Genomic DNA, 18344 nt, shown 5'->3' on the forward strand with positions numbered 1-18344 from the left:
AGTCATGTGTAACAACAGCAACTAATAAATATACAAAAGATCACAATCATGATTCAGTCCAATTCTGAAACTTTCACTTACATCATGATCTACTGACATCTGTTGGCACTACTTCCATGACGGGTCTTGCCTCTGTAATCTATTCACACAACAATTAAGTTAGTATGCTATGAATGATTTTGTTTATTAGATATTTCATTCTGGACTAATTTTCCTTTGTTTCTCATCTGAATGTCACCACAGTGTTCTAAATCTGAAGAAAAGCTGGTACCGTTTTTACCCGGTATTCTAATATATGAAATGCAACCACATTTCCATTTGCTACCTAATTAGTACAACATCAAAGTCTCTCATAATCAAATAAAATATTGATCCGGGTTCAAAAGCAAGTAACGCTTTCTGAAGGACAACATTTCTGCCATTGAGTGTTACTATTACTTAAAGAGCACCATTAACATCTGTACACAGTATCCATTGAAGTATGAGAACATTTATTCCAAACCTGTTCAAATACAACTACAGTTTGTAAGATGATAGAATTTAGTGTTATTTCTTCCTGTGTTTCACAGAATTGTCAAATTTTAAGCAGAGTGATCAACTGTTGTAGTGGGTAGTTCACAGTTTCTTGCACATCCCTTGCAATAGTGCCATGTGAATCAAATGTCACATGATTGTTTGAGCAACATCGATACCATTATCTACCACCTTGGTGTATTGGGAAATCTTGAACCTGTTTGAACATATGTATCGTTTGCCCAGCTATGTCTTTCCAAATCCTTCCCAATAAATCTGCATTGACCTCTGTATCCAAAGCTTCATCTGTAAATGAAAGACGATCCCTGTACACTCTATTAAATAACCTAAAAATGTTAACCTCTGCAGCAATAGTTAATCTGTGAAAATAAGATGTTCCTGTATTTTTTGAATGATGAATTTGGGGAAAACCTCGACTTATAATTGGGCAAATATGATATAAAAGTAGAAGCCTGAAAGTTCTGACTGTGAGGAGGGAGATAGCCTGAGATTAGCACTAGTGCCAGTGACATGGATGGCAACATAAGCTGCTCATGCCACGGAAGATGACTGCTCTTGGAAATATGCCGTGAGCTGTACCTATTGTCCTTGGACTATCCAGTCAGCACAAAGATGTGTCAGAAATGTTGATCTTCACTGGTTGGCACAGTTTTCTTCAGCTAATAAATAAAGCACTGTTTCATGAAACTTCAACAAGTACTGAAAAAAAGTACCAAATCAAAATGACAAATAATGTCTGAAAGACAAACACAGTAATGTTGCCAGGGTAAGAAAAAACTACACCACTAAGCGTGAAATTAACAAATTCAGCAAATTATTGTCATCACTGAATGTAATGTTATTATATGCTCTAAGTGCATGGTTTCAAACACTGGAGAGCCAAGAGAATGAATGTAGCTGCTGGACTGTACATGTTTCTAACAACACACCATGCATGATATGTAATATCATCTAGTCTTCTGGAATCCACAGAACACATTGCACATGCATATGTGGATCCAAATACACGTCTTTCTCTAATAAATTACAAAACAATACGTCAAGACCCCATGGCTGTTGATCACCTAACTTTAATAACTCAATGAATTAGGAAAAAAATACTCACAATGTTCTCTTCTCCATCTAAATTTGCTGATATCATGCTCTCTAGATATTCCAGAGAATCTTCATTGGAATTTTGTTTATCTTCTGCTCCAGTTCTAATTATATAATTGTCACTTGCTGTCTGCTGCAGGGGGGAAAACACCAATTTAGAGCAAATTCTTATAATGAATACTCACAATTTCTAAAAGAAAGTATTTTATTCCTGGGCAATCCTGATTTTATCTGAAAAATTCCACATCTTTCCTCTTTTAGTACTCAAGTAGATGTAGAAGTATTTTTTGCATACAGGTACATTTCTGCTTTCCCAATTATTGTAACCAATAATCCACTAACTCATAGGTCAATTACAAACATTATAAAACAATATATTGCATATCCTGCATAAACAAAGTACACTAGCTTTATTTAACTGACTGCATCATCATGCACGGACTGTAGTCAGGAACTAAAGGTGGAGTCTCTGTATGAGGAAACAGCTTTATTAGACGAGTTATGGCAGATAACAAATTCATCCATAGTTAAGCAGAGAATACAATAATCTTATTACAAATTATGGTCTGTGATGCAACAGAACAGTTACAATACCATTAGTTATCAGGAGGAAAATCCTTCCTGTAAAAATAACCTACAACAAAAGAACTGTACTGTAGCCATGGATTTTACCTGGACACTCATATACCTGCTAAACACTGAAATGGATGACCATTAAATAAAACCAGTACAATATGCCATCCACAACAATGGAGAAGTCTGCTTAAAGACAGGAGCACACTAAAGTTGAGAATAAGTGAGATTAAATGATAAAAATAGAGAGATTCAGTCAATAAACATTATGGCAGGGCATGTATAAATATGATTAATATAACATTACACCTCCACCTCCACAAAATTAATATAGGAAATGAGACACTAAATGCAGTAAATAAATTATGTTATTACTTGGACAGCAAACTAATTGATGATGGCCAGAATAAAGAGGGCATAAAAGGCAGACTGCCTACAGCAAGAAATGTTGTTGTAAAAAAAGAGTAATTTGTTAATGTCTAATATAAACTGACATTTTAGAAAGTATTTTCTGAAGGTATTGGGTTGTAACCTTGTATGGAAGTTAAACAAGGGTCGATAATCAGTTCCAACAAGGGGAGAGTTGAAACTGTTGAAATGCTGTGCCACAGAACAATCCTTAAGATTAGATTGGAAGACCGAGTAATGAATATGGAGGTATTGAATCGAATTGGGGAAAAAAGATGGCACAACTTGATTTAAAGAATGGACTGGTGGATAGCACATATACTGAGGTATAAAGGAATCATCAATTTAGTATTTATTTGAGGGAAGTGTGAAGGGTAAAAATTGTGAAGTGAGACTAAGCATAAATAACATTAGTAGGTTCAAATTTAAACAAGTTGTAGCAGTTACGCATAAATGCAACTTTCAGAATAAACTAGTGTGAAGAGCTGCATCAAACCAATCTGTTGACTGAAGAGCACAAAAATGAAAACAACACCAACACCAAAAACAAAATTTCAAGACCAACAGAAGTAGTATGCGACTCAGAAGTGACACAATACTGTATTTCATAAGGAATACTTGATATATACATACTATGAGGGGAACTCAAGTGATAACTTTAACAATGCAATACACATCTTATTTCTTGTGCCATTGTTCTGTACACTGGGAACATAGTTACCAGTACTTTAAAGGGCACTCAACACATTGCAGCATAACAATGCCACCCTACCAGTTTAGAACAAGTGCCCCAATTGAAAAATGCATCAACAAAGAGTTCTGTCAAATGTTTTGTGAGCAGTGAGGATAAGAAACCTGTTTAAATCCACCTATGAATGACAATCTAGTACAGAGAGACATGTTTAGCACTGCAGAAAGGGTACAAGTTTAGAAATGGCATAACTTCTGTGCCAGGTGCTCCCCAACCAGGTCAGACATACGGAGTCTATTGCTGCAAATGAAGCCACTATGATGGGCAGTAGCTGTGTGATAATGGCTGAAATAGCCACAAATATGAACATCAGTCATAGCTCAGTAGATCAGATTGCTTCGCAGCAAAGTGTCTGCAAGGCAGGTGCCACAACACTGCACTCCAGAACTGAAAGAGTGCTGCCTTGATGTCTGTAAAAAACTTATGCAGTGCTTTGAAGCAGAAAGTGATGGCTGCCTTGCAAGAATCATTACGGAAATGGAAATGACCACCAACCCAAAGCCAAGAAAGCAAGCAAGGAATGATACCATTTATCATCACCAAAATCTAAGACATTCCGGACATGACATCTGCAGTGAAGGTTATGCTGACAATCTTTTGTGATGAGCAAGTCTTTTATCTTGGAACACTACACACCTATGGGAAACACCATCACCAGTGTGTCCTATTCTGATTTTTTGAAAAATCATCTTTAGCATGCAATCAGATCAAATTGCTGTGGAAGTCGAAACTGGTCAACAATAAACTCTCATTCTTTTTTAAATGCACTCCATTCAGACACTGACGATCCAATAAAAGTTCCCATACAACAACATTTTTTTATTCATATTTATAATTTGGATATTATGTGCACGACATTTACATATGTATTAATAGCAATATATATAGAAGTTGTTCACACTTAAATGCTGTTCTTTCAAAATTGCTGTACATACTTAGTAACTATTTTGGTAAAGATTAACTGATAATTATTATTACAAGTATTATTAGTAGTATTGATATGAATTACTGAATAGTTGGAAACAGTAAATTAAAAACCGGTAGTAAGTGAAAATCTTTTCTGCTAAAACATTAACATCATTGTAGTAACTTCATAATGTAATACATTAGTCATTTTCTTGGTGTGAGAAAAGTGTTGTCAAGTGGGACATGTGCTGGTAGAAGTCTTAAGTTTGGCTTCGTAACAACTGGTTGTACTTTGAGAGGAACTGTATTGAACTGTGTTAATAAAATGAGAAGGGTACAAGAAAAATAAATATTTAATCTAATGATGTGCATAAACATACAATAAACTTTGCAAGCAGGAATATCATTCCATTTAGACTAAAACTGTGCTAACAAACACATAATGACACAATGGACAATGAAAAGAAGTAAAGTAAAGTAAAGAAAATACTTATTAACAACATCAATGTAAAACTAATGGTCGTTTCTAATGATTCCTTCATTTTTGGTCTAGGTATGACACAATATACAACAAACAAAATCACAGAAGATATTTATGAGGTCTGCTATCTATAATAACACTGTAAAAGTGTACAACAGGTTGCCAGTAAACATCCGGCAGGAGACAAAATTCTTGTGGTTGTAGAGCCACGTCATTTTGTAAAATAATTCTCACTAGATGAGTGAAACTGACATTACGGCCAAGGTTGCAGTGGGCTTCCTCTCAATCTGCTCAACCAGAAGGAGGCCGTTGTGACTGTGAACAGAACACTGGTTTTATTCATCCAGTGACTGTTATTTTACCATGTAACACAGCTCTACACTCAGGACACAATTGTTTTTAACTGACTCTGGCTGTGAAAGGCTGTTCGCTTACATCAGGCAGAAAACTAGAAATCTCCAAATATTTAAAATCAAGGTAAAAGAATACCTTATTAGCCACTATAATTTACACACACACACACACACACACACACACACACACACACACACACACACAAAATGTACATTGACAGAGTCTAAACCTACACGCATTTTTGTTGTCTCTGAAGTTATGAACGGTTAACACGTGATAGAAAGATGACAGATAGACACAAATGTGTTGTTATAGTTTTCTAAAAGATATTTGAAGTAACAGATGTGTTAGGAAAGGTTGAAGCTGCAGTAAGACTTCCACAGTGTTATGGTAAAAGTACAATCAGTGGGCTTCAACTTATGCAAAACTAGATGAAGCACAGCAGTTGTGATATCATTAACAGAGAAAGTAGGAGAGTTCCACAACACTCTGAAGACTGAAGAAAAATTTAATGCTTAATAAGGATGGCTAAATCGATTTAAACATCACTGCAGGATATCGGAAACTACTACTCAGGGTGAGAAACTTTGTGCTAATAAAGAAACAACTACTGGTTTTGGTACCTCAGCCAATGGACATTGCCATGGAGGCAGATGAGTTGGCAGACAGCTGCCATGGGAGGCACACGTGACACAGGGTACGGTTAGACCCACTGATGGAACTGTTTACTTATGGGTGGCAGTAAGCTGGGCAGGGCACTTCTAAAACTGACATCAACCACTGCAGATCTTGCCTTGTGCCTCGTGCTGTTTCTGTGTGCTCAGTTGTCAGCCACCTATGCCTACCCTGTGTTGTGTTTACCCCCATGCAGATCTATATGCAGTTTCTGACTTTCTGTTTCCCTTAGATTGACTCACACAGTGAGTTTTCATTTCCTCTTACAGGATTCTGTTCCCCAATTTCTTGTCAAGCCATCACTGATCTTGTGCCAACAGTGTTGTTCAGAAGCTTTGTCACACCTATCCAGGTATTAAAGTGGGACAAAGGATGTCCTTACGTGTGTAATGCTTCTACTATTTTCTTCTTTCCTTTTCATAGAGCTAATTTTGGGTCATGATGGACCCAGCATTACTGCAATGCTGACAGAAAAACTGTGCTTACAGAAGGAGCAGCAGCATCAGCAGGAGCATAATCATATGAGACACTGCTAAACCAGAATGCGAAACAATTTTTTGCCCCAGCCACGTGAGTGGCAGACCATGTGCCTACTGTGCAATTTCTTCCTGTCCCCATCGCTGTTCGCTGAGTCTACGGAAAAGTGAGAAAATTACCTGCGACAATAGGTTTGTTTATAAATAAATCTTCTGCTACCAGTCACGATTTTTTTTATTTTACTTTTCGCACAACGCGTTTCAGGAAATGCTTCCCATTTTCAAGTGTGTTTCTTGTGTGTATTAAGCCATTTCTACTGATGTTGTCAATGTATGACAGTCTGCTTCATTTCATTGACTTTTACTGCAATAAGAAACACGCGATTTTTTAGTTGGGTATCGATTCTTTTGGTGAAGTTAGTTGTGAAATTTAGAAGAATTTGTACTTACAGTTTTCTAATGGTCTCACACACAGTAAAAATCACACACAACTTGTTGTACACTTTACACATCGAAAATATCTTATATAAACAAAACAGTTACAAATATCTTCTTACAGGTAGTCCACAGAGATAACATTGTAGGTCTTCCACAAATTATGATATTCTTTTGTACAGAGTTTATTTATCTTAACAACTTGGCTCATAAATTACTTATATCAATTTTAAAATTGTGCTTATTTCTATGTTTTACCGTCTTTATTTAAGTATACTATCGAAACATCTGAAGAAATTCACCGATTCATTTTCAAGTTTTTCGTTTAATATTTTATCTTCATATTTTCTGTAATGTGAATATATCTCCACTTCTTCTAGTAAACCCATTTTATAGAAAACTGTAATAGTGCACAGGAGGAAATATATAAAAAAAACTTACAACCAATTGTCATTTCCTGATGTGAGCAAAAATCTTAGTTACTAACATCAACATATTTTGTAATGAACTGTTTTAGATGGAGAAAGCAAGCCAAATGGCGCATGTGTTTCATTAAACCATTGATGTTATTTTATTTCAATAAAATGGAACGCATTTGGGGACAAAAATATGCATTTTCGTGGAGTCGCATGACAGATCTAAAATATCTTCCCTGATTTCAGAAATACCCTCAGAAGAAAGTATGCCTCTTGAAAGAAATGTATAAGGCAGGAAAGAATTGTGTACACCAACATCATAGGTGACCGCCAATGACATGTCTGTTTTACTACGTTCATTATTGTCGGTTATTACCCAATGTGTTATATCTATTATTTTACAGGTGGTGTGTGATTTTTCTTTTGAGAAATATATATGAATACATACAATACAAACTGCCAGCAACTCACACAGTTTTCTTCTTCTTACTGTCCATATTTTCTAACATATAAACTACTTTTAAAGTGCTAAAATGTACTAGAAAAAATAAAATGCCTATAAAACATCACACTGTACAATGTCCTTGGTTCAGGGATAAACTGTGAGAATCCGCTACAATACACCACACACAGACAGACCCGGCCTGCACATTAGTAAGAACTGAGTGGTTTCATATGGGCAAGCCAGATCCATTGTAGGTGCCCGCAGAAATGGCCTCTGGTTTGGCCCATCACAGAAATCCTCTCGTGTGGCCAGCTATTCACGAGCCACAGACAGCATGTGGATGAAAAGAGACCACAGTGATCAATCCATACAACAGATAACTTGTTCAAATAGTCTGAGAATCAATAATAATGAAGATAGGTAGCAATTCACCGTAAAGATGAGTGCAGAGCAGCAGACAGGTATGTAAGAAAGACAATCACACTCTCACAATTAAATTTTCAACGACAGCTTTTATCAGAAAATGAGAGCGCACACACATGCACACTCAAACACAACTCATGCACACATGACAGCCATCTCCGGACACAGTGTCTACAGTCTCTGAGAATCAGATCCAAAGAAACCACTCGTCATGTCTCTGTGCCTCTCGTCAGCATCTGCTAGGCTAGTGGCAAGAAGAGGTGGCAGCACTGACTGAAAGCTGAGGGGAGTGGTAGGAAGGGGAGAATCAGTAGGAATGAGGCAGTAGGGATGCGGTGCATGTACTCAGTTGCTCATGGTCAGCAATGATGCATGATATCTCGGTAAGCAAACCATTTTTCCAGTGTTTGAAAAAAAAAAAATTTTCCCTGATATTCCCTGATTTCCAGAATGTGTGGCAACCCTGATATTATATTAAGTTCAATCCTCAGGTCATGCACATCTGCCATCATCTTAACTCAATAAGGAACTGGTGCAGTACTAGCCCATCAGAGCCCAGATAAGCCCATTGCTTACACATCAAAGACACTTTTCACAGTGTAGTGTTATTATTCAGACGTGGAAAAGGTGGCACAGGATTTTTCTATTCAAATGTTTCAAGTTTTCTTGTATGGGGGAAAGTACCTTCTCATCACCAACCATAAACTGCTGGTTCCCTTATTTGGCCCTTGTTCCAAGCTCCCATATAGGATTGCCCGCCAGTTGAGTGGTTTCAGCCACTACAGGACAGCTTCAGATCTGGTTACCACAAAACCTAGCAGCAACTTTGCGTATCACTGCATAACAGGTGCTGCAACAAGTTTTTCAGTAATTCGATCTAATGATCGCCTATACTGGCTGAAACTGGCCATCAAAAATATATATACTTCGATCTAGCCTGAGTTACTCAGACAAGTTGAATGTACAGGTCACTGAACTGTCTCCTTAACAACATAATGCCCTCTATTAAACAGTGGAAAATACAGGATGGAATGTAACAATATAATGAAATGGATAGTTGCCACTCACCATATAGGGAAGATGATGAGTCGCAGAAAGGCACAACAAAGAGACTGTTGGAAAGTTAGCTTTCAGCCAACAAGATTTTTGTCAAAAGATAACCTTCTGATAGCTTTTTGCTGTGCCTCTGATATATGGTGAGTAGCACCTACCATTTGCATAATATTGTTAATGTCTTCCATTAGTAGATATGAAATACAATCTAATTTAAGTCAAAATAAATTAACTGAATAGATAAAAAAAATTTACTCACCAATCAGCAGAACAACACACACATAAAAGAAGGTTGTAATTAGGCAAGCTTTCTGTGCCAGTGGCTCCTTCTTCAGGCAGAAAGGTTGTAGGGGAAGGAAGAGGGATGAAGGAAAAGGACTGGGGAAGTTTAGGAAAAGGGGCAGATTTCAGGAAATTAACTTCATTTTCCTTCACCCCTCTTCCTTCCCCTTCAGCCTGAAGTAGGAGCCACTGGTGCCAAAAGCTTGCCTAATTACAGCCTTCTTATATGGGTGTGTTCTGCCACAGCCTTGCCAAATTACAACCTTCTTTAATGTGTGTGTTCTGCCACAGCTTGGTAGGCAGAATTTTTTATTTATTCAATAAAATTATTTTGTCAAAAATTGATCCAAAAAAATGGTTCAAATGGCTCTGAGCACTATGGGACTTAACAGCAGAGGTCATCAGTCCCCTAGAACTTAGAACTACTTAAACCTAACTAACCTAAGGACAGCACACACACACACACACACACACACACACACACACACGCACACACACACGCCCGAGGCAGGATTCGAACCGCCCGAGGCAGGATTCGAACCTGCGACCGTAGCGGTTGCGAGGTGCCAGACTGAAGCGCCTAGAACCGCTCGGCCAGTCAGAACGGCAAAAATTGATCATTTTCAATGTAATTTAAGTGTAATTTTGTACATAATGTGTCAGTTTCTGGTAAGTAATGTGTAAATAATGCTGTGGGCTTTCTATTTTGAGATGTAGTAGGCTTTGTAAATTTGTAGTAGTAGTAGTAGTAGTAGTAGTAGTAGTACAGGAAATATTTAAAAAATTTCCAGTACATCACTAGCTTTTGGTAATACTTGTAGTCTGGATGCCTCATTAACCCCTGATAATCAAGCGTTTGCTGTATTTGTAACAGGAAAGCTGGTTGCAACCAGAAACACACAGCAACATAATGTTAAATCATATATGGAGTACATACTAAAAAGACAGTCTGGATACCAATAGGTGTGGAACATTTATTGCCATGGAGAACTTAGTAATGTCCATTAGGACAACTGAAAAGTAAGAATGTGAAATATTTGGATGTTTCTCCAGCCAACACACATGAATATGAAGCAGAGGAACAATTTATAAAATACTTGGAAATTACGGTGCTCCAATGCCTAATCATGCCCTAGTGATACGGGATTATTTACATCGACCAGCTATAGACAGAGATGCATGTGTTTAAAACCGGAGGCAGAGACAATGATTCTGGTAACACCACACTTAAAAAGTATTTTCTGAGAATTATGTTGAGCAGTTAGTTACAAGTCCACTCGCAAGCAGAACGTACTAGATCTGGTAGTATCAAATAAGCCCAAACTTTTCAACTGTGTGAATACAGAAACAGGAATAGGTAACAATACTATTTTATCATTGACCACTAATCTTAGTCAAAAAGTTGGGAGAGGTAAATGACAGCAAGAAAATGATTAAAACGTACCTGAGCAACTCACAGCCAACATTCCCATCCAAACAGGAGAAAGTGAACAACTGATATCTACAATTGAGACACTGGTTGACAAAAAACAGAACCACATACACACAACATAAACAAGGTGATGAAAAAGGTCTGCCTCCTGATTCGAACTCTGACAATATGAAATGGATATTAAAGAAAAGTCATATTGTACCACATTTCCTCAGGAAGTCCTTTTTGTGTATCTATAGTTCAGTACATCTATACTTTCAGCAGCAATCTATAATCCTCTTCACTATTTCACGTAAAATATCTGCAACCCCCCCCCCCCCTCCCCTTACACACACACACACTCTCTCTCTCTCTCTCTCTCTCTCTCTCTGCAGAATTGCACTTTAAAAAATTAAAAAGAGTTAGGCCTACAACTGCCATATTTAGCCTGTGAGTTAACTTCACCTCTAGCTTTAAATCACTGAAGCTGCTTGGTTTACTTTCATCACCATCAAGCACTTCTTCAGCACTGAAGTTGTCTGCACTCATAAAAATTATTTCTTCTCTTGGGTTATGGCTTGCCTCCTCTGTAATGTAAGAATCAGATTTCTCAGATTCATCACTCATGTGGGACAACACATCTTCTGGCAGACATGCTTGCTTCTGTGTTTTCTGTTCTGCATTACTCACTTCCTCATTTGGACGTTTCTTCCCTCTTCTTAGGTCTGGAAAAATTTTTAAAAGTTGACTTAAGGGAACATCAGCAAATTTTTTCTTTTTGCAATTGGCAGCAGACAAAAAAGTACTCACATATATCCATTATGAAGTAGGGTTCAAGAGAATGTGTTAAACGCCACCATCCAGGTTCTTTTAGCTCCTCAGATCCAGAAGAAAAGAATTCCGGGCTAAAGTGGGATAGAGTACCTGAGACTGTCCCATACCAGTTTTTTTTCCGTGGCCTGAAACATATGGATAGTGGCCGTCTTAAATAAGGCTGTTCTTAAAAATCACAATGTTCAAAATTCTGTGGTGCTAGTAGGAATAAAATCTTGTGATAGTTATACATTAAGAAAATTGCAGTTCATACAGTCAGTCTAGAGAATCCGTCATTAAAAATGCTTCCTTGAAAAATAAATAGATCTGCACTGAGAACTGTATTTGAGTAAGAATATCAATATTTACAGAAATAATACAGATTTGTACAATTTTATTAAAACACATCTGGATGCACTGATATACCATACTTAAAAAAAATTATAACAACAAAAATAATATGATAGTGTAGATAAAAAATCTACTCACCAAGCAGTGGTACGTGCCACTGCGCGCACACACACACACACACACACACACACACACACACACACACACACACACACACACACACAACGGTTTAACTTTTACAAGCTTTCGGAGCCAGTGGCTTCTGCTTCTGGCAGAAAAGTTGAAGGAGAAGGAAGAGTGATGAAGGAAAAGGACTGGAGGGATTTAAGATTAGAACTTTTTCCTTCCATTACATCACTTCTGTATCAGTTCCTTCAGGATCACATTGAACACTACAGCGAATCCAATGAAGTTATTTGGGATTCTATTCCAAGACAGTCACAGACAACGTCAAAGCAGATGACGGACCTCGCTGCTTAGAAATGTCTCTAGAAACAATGTTAAATTATTGTGATAATGTGAAATATTGTAAAATGCACATCTAAAATCTATTTAAACCAGTGAAAAATTATTTCAAGTCTATGAAACAGCCAATCTGGTAATTTACTCATGTTTAGCAAAGAATAAAATTTGCAAAATCTATTTCTAGAAGACACTCTTTTGCTTGGATCCTAATGGTCACTGCCTCTTGCAAATCTTCATTAAAATGTTGTTCCAAGTGTGGATAAGATAATGTATGATATGCATATGGCTGGGGCACATAATACATTTTCTAAAGTTGTTGCATCACAAGATGTCCCCTGATATAAACAAGATCATCTGTTATGGTGTGCATGAAAAAATACTTGTACCTGGCTAGTCCAATTCTTCATGACAGAATTCAGCCATTATTTCTTAGGTAACACTCATATACTGTGCAACCACTATAAAACTGGAATGTTACAAGGGCCCTATAAAACTATTATAAACAGTTTCTGTGTGATTCAGTGGTCTACACTAAAACCAATTAAAATGGTGCAGTTGTAATTTCATGTCTCAGTGGATACTAACAGAAAAGCTTATCAGTGAACTTGAGATGCAGAAATTACAATGCATGTTTAAAAGTGGAACCAGTGCCCTTCACTCTGTTCTGGAAGATTAAAAATAAGATGGGGAATGCTTAGGAAGAACACATACAAATATATTACACAAAAAATTAAAATTGGTATTTTCTGACCACTTCTTTAGACCCGTAAAGATCAATTTCAGCTGGTAGGCCTATGCAGTTGTTGCAAGAGTGAAGGAAGAGTGCATCTTTCAGTATTCTTTGCTGTGGAGGTTGTGCTAACCACAACAATGCAAAAAAGCTGACACTCAAAACATTGCTTTGAAACTAATATTACACATATTCAACCAAATTACAGACGTTATATCTAAAAGAATGTTAGGGAGGAAGAATTATAAAAGGTGGAAAGATGTTCTCAGAATCCCTCAAACTGAGTTGTCCAAGGATATTATGCCTCCTGCAGTATTGAACACTCTAAAATAAAGTTTTACAGTGCGACACCTGTGTGATGGCCACTGCCTCTTGCAAATCTTCATTAAAATGTTGTTTCAAGTGTGGATAAGATAAGATATGATATGCATATGGCTGGGGCACATAATACATTTTCTACAGTTGTTGCATCACAAGAAGATGTCCCCTGATATAAACTAGATCACCAGTTATGGTGTGCATGAAAAAATACTTGCGCCTGGCTAGTGCAATTCTTCATGACAGAATTCAGCCAATATTTCTTAGGGTAACGCTCATATACTGTGCAACCACTATAAAACTGGAATGTTACGAGGGCCCTATAAAACTATTATATACAGTTTCTGCGTAATTCAGTGGTCTACACTAAAACCAATTAAAATGTGACAGTCGCCCATTGCTTCAAGGACTTTTTCATGCTACCAGTGGGGACCATATTAAGATAGCTGCTCGTTAGATTGGTTCAGTCTTTCCTAGGTTAAGCACCGGAAATTAGTGTAACTGTCTCCTTTTCATGAGTTCGGAAATACTAACTGTATTGACTCTATAAGGAGAAAGTGAAAGGTGTATCCAGACCAGAGTCCAATCCAATCAATTTACACTAGTTCATGAAGCTGACATCTTCCAAAGGGTCCACCCACCAGAAGTGGAACTGCAAAAGATGATGATTTAAGTCCCCTAGGTTTACCAGGCACCGCATCACAGACACTGTGGCTCTTTACTCATTCATTTTACTGTTGTTTTGTTCAATACAAAGTTGGACAAATCAAAACAAGTGGCATGACAGATGTATTGCATATTAGGTCTAAATAAATGATAATTAAGCTGAAAAAACCACTCATTTGATGAAAAAGCAGATGTTACCATAACAACCTGTTCCAGATTTTTATTGCCATTCCCCAGTTGAAGATGCACTCCATAGCTGCTTCCTCCTTTTAGCACATTTCTTCATAGTTTACACCTTTGCTTATCAATTCAGATACCTTATCCTTGTATGTGTTTTGTTTCAAACCAAAACACAGAGACTTCATGATTTTTTTTTTCCACACTCCATTTCCATGAAAAGCAGCAAATTATTCTTTAAACTGCAACACTTTGTTTGTCCATGCTGGTGCTGGGGAGTCCTATTTTCCTTTTTGCTGCTGGAAAACTTAATGAATTTTCAATGTTTGGCACTTAATTGCAATACAGCCTGCAGTGTATTTCACCACATCTGGAAGAACATTCCACGATTACAGAGTCATTGCACACTGTTACCAAATGTGTTAATAAATTTTCTTTGGCATTCACAGCTTCTGGGAGTTCTCATACCGGCGATTCATGAACAACATTTACACAGAGCTCACAGGTAATGAAACTTGGGCACGCAGAAGAGTTCAATCGGAAGTTGTACCAATCGGAAGTTGTACTACAGTCTTTATTTTCAAAAAATGTTTTACCTGTACTGACACACAATTCCTTCCAAACTTTTATATTTTTTACTCCCATATCACATCACATATTCCTGATTCCTCAACTGCCTTAATAATACTATCAAATTCATAATAAACTTATTGTCACCACTGCTTACACAACTCATGGATCATGCACACTTGAACACTGGAATGTGGTCGGTTACGAAGTCTTCCAACAAATCTTAACATATATGACCTTCAACATTCAGTTCCTCAAATATCTAAACTGCTACTCTCTCATGGGTAGCAAAAGTGTTGGACTTAAGTTTTTGAAAAACATAGGATACCTTCAAGAATATTCAGTCTGTATTTACATTCCTTCGTGCATTTCTGAAGTGCTGTCCTGCACAGCAAAGGCATTTTTCACTTTTGCAAATCAATATGGGCTTTAGGCAATAGTGCTCCTAAAGCCAGTGCATGGACAATGTCCTCTGAATTCCAATTAATTCACCCTTTCCATTTGACATACATCGTATTTGCATTGGTGTACAACATTTTGATAACACATTTCTTGTACTTTTGTGTCCTTTGCTTTTAACTTCATGTCAGATGACCTTTCCACTCACTTTAATAAAAGAACACAGCAACAGTAAGCTCATGAATGGGGTCCCCCCCCCCCTCTCTCTCTCTCTCTCTCTCTCTCTCTCTCTTCTCTCTCTCTCTCTCTCACACACACACACACACACACACACACACACACACACACACACCTCCCTCTCCCTCTCCAGTGACAGTTCCTAAAGTCACCACAGCTCACTTTTGCAAACTTCTTGCTTTGCAGCGTTGTGTGCAACTTCCAGGTTTCTAAGAAATGAATCAAATTTTATTGGTTCTGAGATTATTAACTAAGTACTATACAGTTACATTAATTTTTCATTATTAATCAGATAAATAACAGCCAAAAGCAATCAAATATCAGCCACATAATTCTCTAGAATACCTTATTTTGATAAAATTTCCACATCAAAACTCATGTTGTTAACGAGATCTGAACTCCCAATCATCAGCATGTAGGCCAAGGATTCTATCCGGTACACTATACAGCCACTATGGCCACATTGTTATTATTAAGGCCTCAGTGCACCACACAAAATGTTCCGATATAAGAGTTCATTCGGAAGGTGTACTATACTCTCACATTAAAACAGTTAATATATCTTGAGAATAGGAAAAACGTAAGGACTAATTCCATGAGAAATGAAGCTATAATATCCTGGAGCAAAAGCTAATAAATCTGAACAACAATTTTATTTCCTAAACAATGTAGCAAGTCATTTACTGTCAGAGAGTAATCAAGCACTGCATGCAGAAAAAACATTAAATTTACATGAAAAAATTTATTTTAAGGTAATTTTTGAGTTAAAATTATTTTCAGTGTTATTGATGCACTGACTTCTCACATTTTCACTTTCATCTCTGCTTTCTGTAATTTCTTTCCCATGCCAGTTTGGAATATTTACACTGGGCATTGCTGTAGGTAGTAGCTTATTTATTGAAGCTAACCTTGGAAGCTCGCTTCTCAAATCTCATTCATAATCTTCAGGCTGAAAATGAATTGAATGCATACGTGCAGTTTCCACATTCACTTTGTCCTCACGTTTGTATTGAACTATCCATTCACATTGCAAGTGCTCACCTTTTAGAAAACCATGGTAAATGATGTTTGTCATCTTTTGAGCTGTATTAATGTATTATACCATGGCAAAATTGCAATGATATTCCCTCATGACTGATACAAAATGAGTTATTTTCTCTGGATGCAGACCAAGACTTCTGTGTTATGCTTAAAGCATAGCCATGACAGTCCTCAAAGTGAAATCAAGACATGCAAGAGCATCTGGAAATTTTTTACTCACAAGAGACCACAATGCCCTACCTCCTTCTTCTACATTCCTTGGCTACACCATTGGTGGTAGCTAGTGGAGGCAAGTCTTTGTTATACAAGATGCCTGTCTTATGAGTCGCAGATTCTGTATTGGTGGGCAACAGGAGACCTTGAGGTGTAGTTACATCTTCCGTAATACAAGGTCTGTTCTAAAAATCCCAAAACACTGTCCACAAAATTTTTCTAGCTTACCTTTTACTTACTGTGTATTGTCTCTGTCAAAATACTCTTCTCCACAATTGGTACACCACACCCAACACCATTTTAACTTCCAGAAGCAGTCTTGGTATGCCTCTTGCTGGGTCGCACAAAGCGCTGTCTGCGAATTTTCCATTATATTGCATTACATTGCAAATCTTTGCCCTTTCAATGGGGTTTTCAACTTAAGAGACAAAAAAAGGCTGCTGGTGCCAGGTCTGAAATGTATGGAGGACGAGGCAGCACAGTGATTTCATTTTTTGTGCAACAGTCACGCACCCACAGGGATGAATGCGCACATGCCTCCTCTTGGTGCAAGAGCCATGAATGGTCTCACCACATTTCAGGCTCTTTCCTTCACACATTTTCTTGCAGGCATCGCAACATATCTCTCAAAGTACACTATCAGCATGGCGCTGACATCTGACCTGACCTGATGAGCTTTTTTAGATCTTGGGAATGTTTCCGACCCATTGTGAAAATTGAACCTTAGTCTCAACATCATAAACATAGACCCACATCTCTTGACCAATTATGATACTCTTAAGGAACATCTCATTCTCATTTGTACACTCCAAGAGCTCTTCACAGATGGCAAGGTGAAGGTGTTTCTGCTCTTGACTCATAAGCCATGGGACGAACTTGGTGGCAACATGATGCATTCCAAGATTTTGTGTCAAAATTTCATGACATGATCCAACTGAAATGTTACATTCTTCTGTAACCTCTCAGACAGTAAGTCTTAGATTGGCAAGCACAATTTCCTTGACTTTTCTGACATGAGCGTCATTAGTAGATGTTGAAATGCATCCTAAATGAGGGTTATCTTTAGCTTCCGTCCGGCCATTTTTAAACCATTTGTAACACTGAGTTCGGCTTAAACACTCATCACCGTAGGCTTTCTGCATCAACTGGTGTGCCTCTGTAAAAGTTTTCTTAAGTTTCATACAAAATTTAATGCAGATGTGTTCTTCTCTAACTCTGCCATCTTGAAATTCGCAAACTGTGCGACAGACACAACGTTCTATACAATACAACACTGAAAAATAACTAACAGGCATACAACAATGAAACTTCCGACAGTTACACATTAAACACAGGCATATGCAGGGATGTCAACTGCATTTCGCTTCAACACATCATTGGTGTGAAACTGCGAATGTTACAGAATTTTTTGAACACACCTTGTATTAGTTGTCCATTGTCAGTTGCTATTGTGATCAAGTGGTTTATGCATATGCAAACCACCATGTCTGGCATCCAACCCATGTATTAACTACAGGTTTGCATTCACACTGCCATGCTGTCGGAGCATCTCGCAGATGGGTGAAGTTCCTGGAGAGATATGTTCTTCAAAACGTATTTGGCTGAGACCTACTTGGAGATTACTGAGCACAATATGTAGTCATTAT

At 37.6% G+C, this 18344-nt stretch overlaps 1 protein-coding gene across 2 annotated transcripts in view; it reads right to left on the bottom strand.

Moving 5' to 3' along the window:
- Positions 1-18344, bottom strand: part of LOC126188207 (cysteine-rich protein 2-binding protein) — a 183931-nt gene that overhangs the window by 116108 nt on the left and 49479 nt on the right. The window contains exons 3-5 of one of the 2 annotated variants that reach the window (XM_049929758.1): positions 11529-11677; positions 11184-11443; positions 1640-1759 (exon numbers count right to left, since the gene is read on the bottom strand). In XM_049929758.1, the coding sequence (XP_049785715.1) occupies positions 1640-1759; positions 11184-11443; positions 11529-11677 (529 nt within the window). Of the gene's footprint in view, positions 1-1639; positions 1763-11183; positions 11444-11528; positions 11678-18344 lie in introns of both variants that reach the window. The other variant, XM_049929757.1, reaches the window with a different exon arrangement.

This window comes from Schistocerca cancellata, chromosome 5, assembly GCF_023864275.1.
Source record: "Schistocerca cancellata isolate TAMUIC-IGC-003103 chromosome 5, iqSchCanc2.1, whole genome shotgun sequence".
In the NCBI taxonomy this organism is placed as follows: Eukaryota; Metazoa; Arthropoda; class Insecta; order Orthoptera; family Acrididae; genus Schistocerca; species Schistocerca cancellata.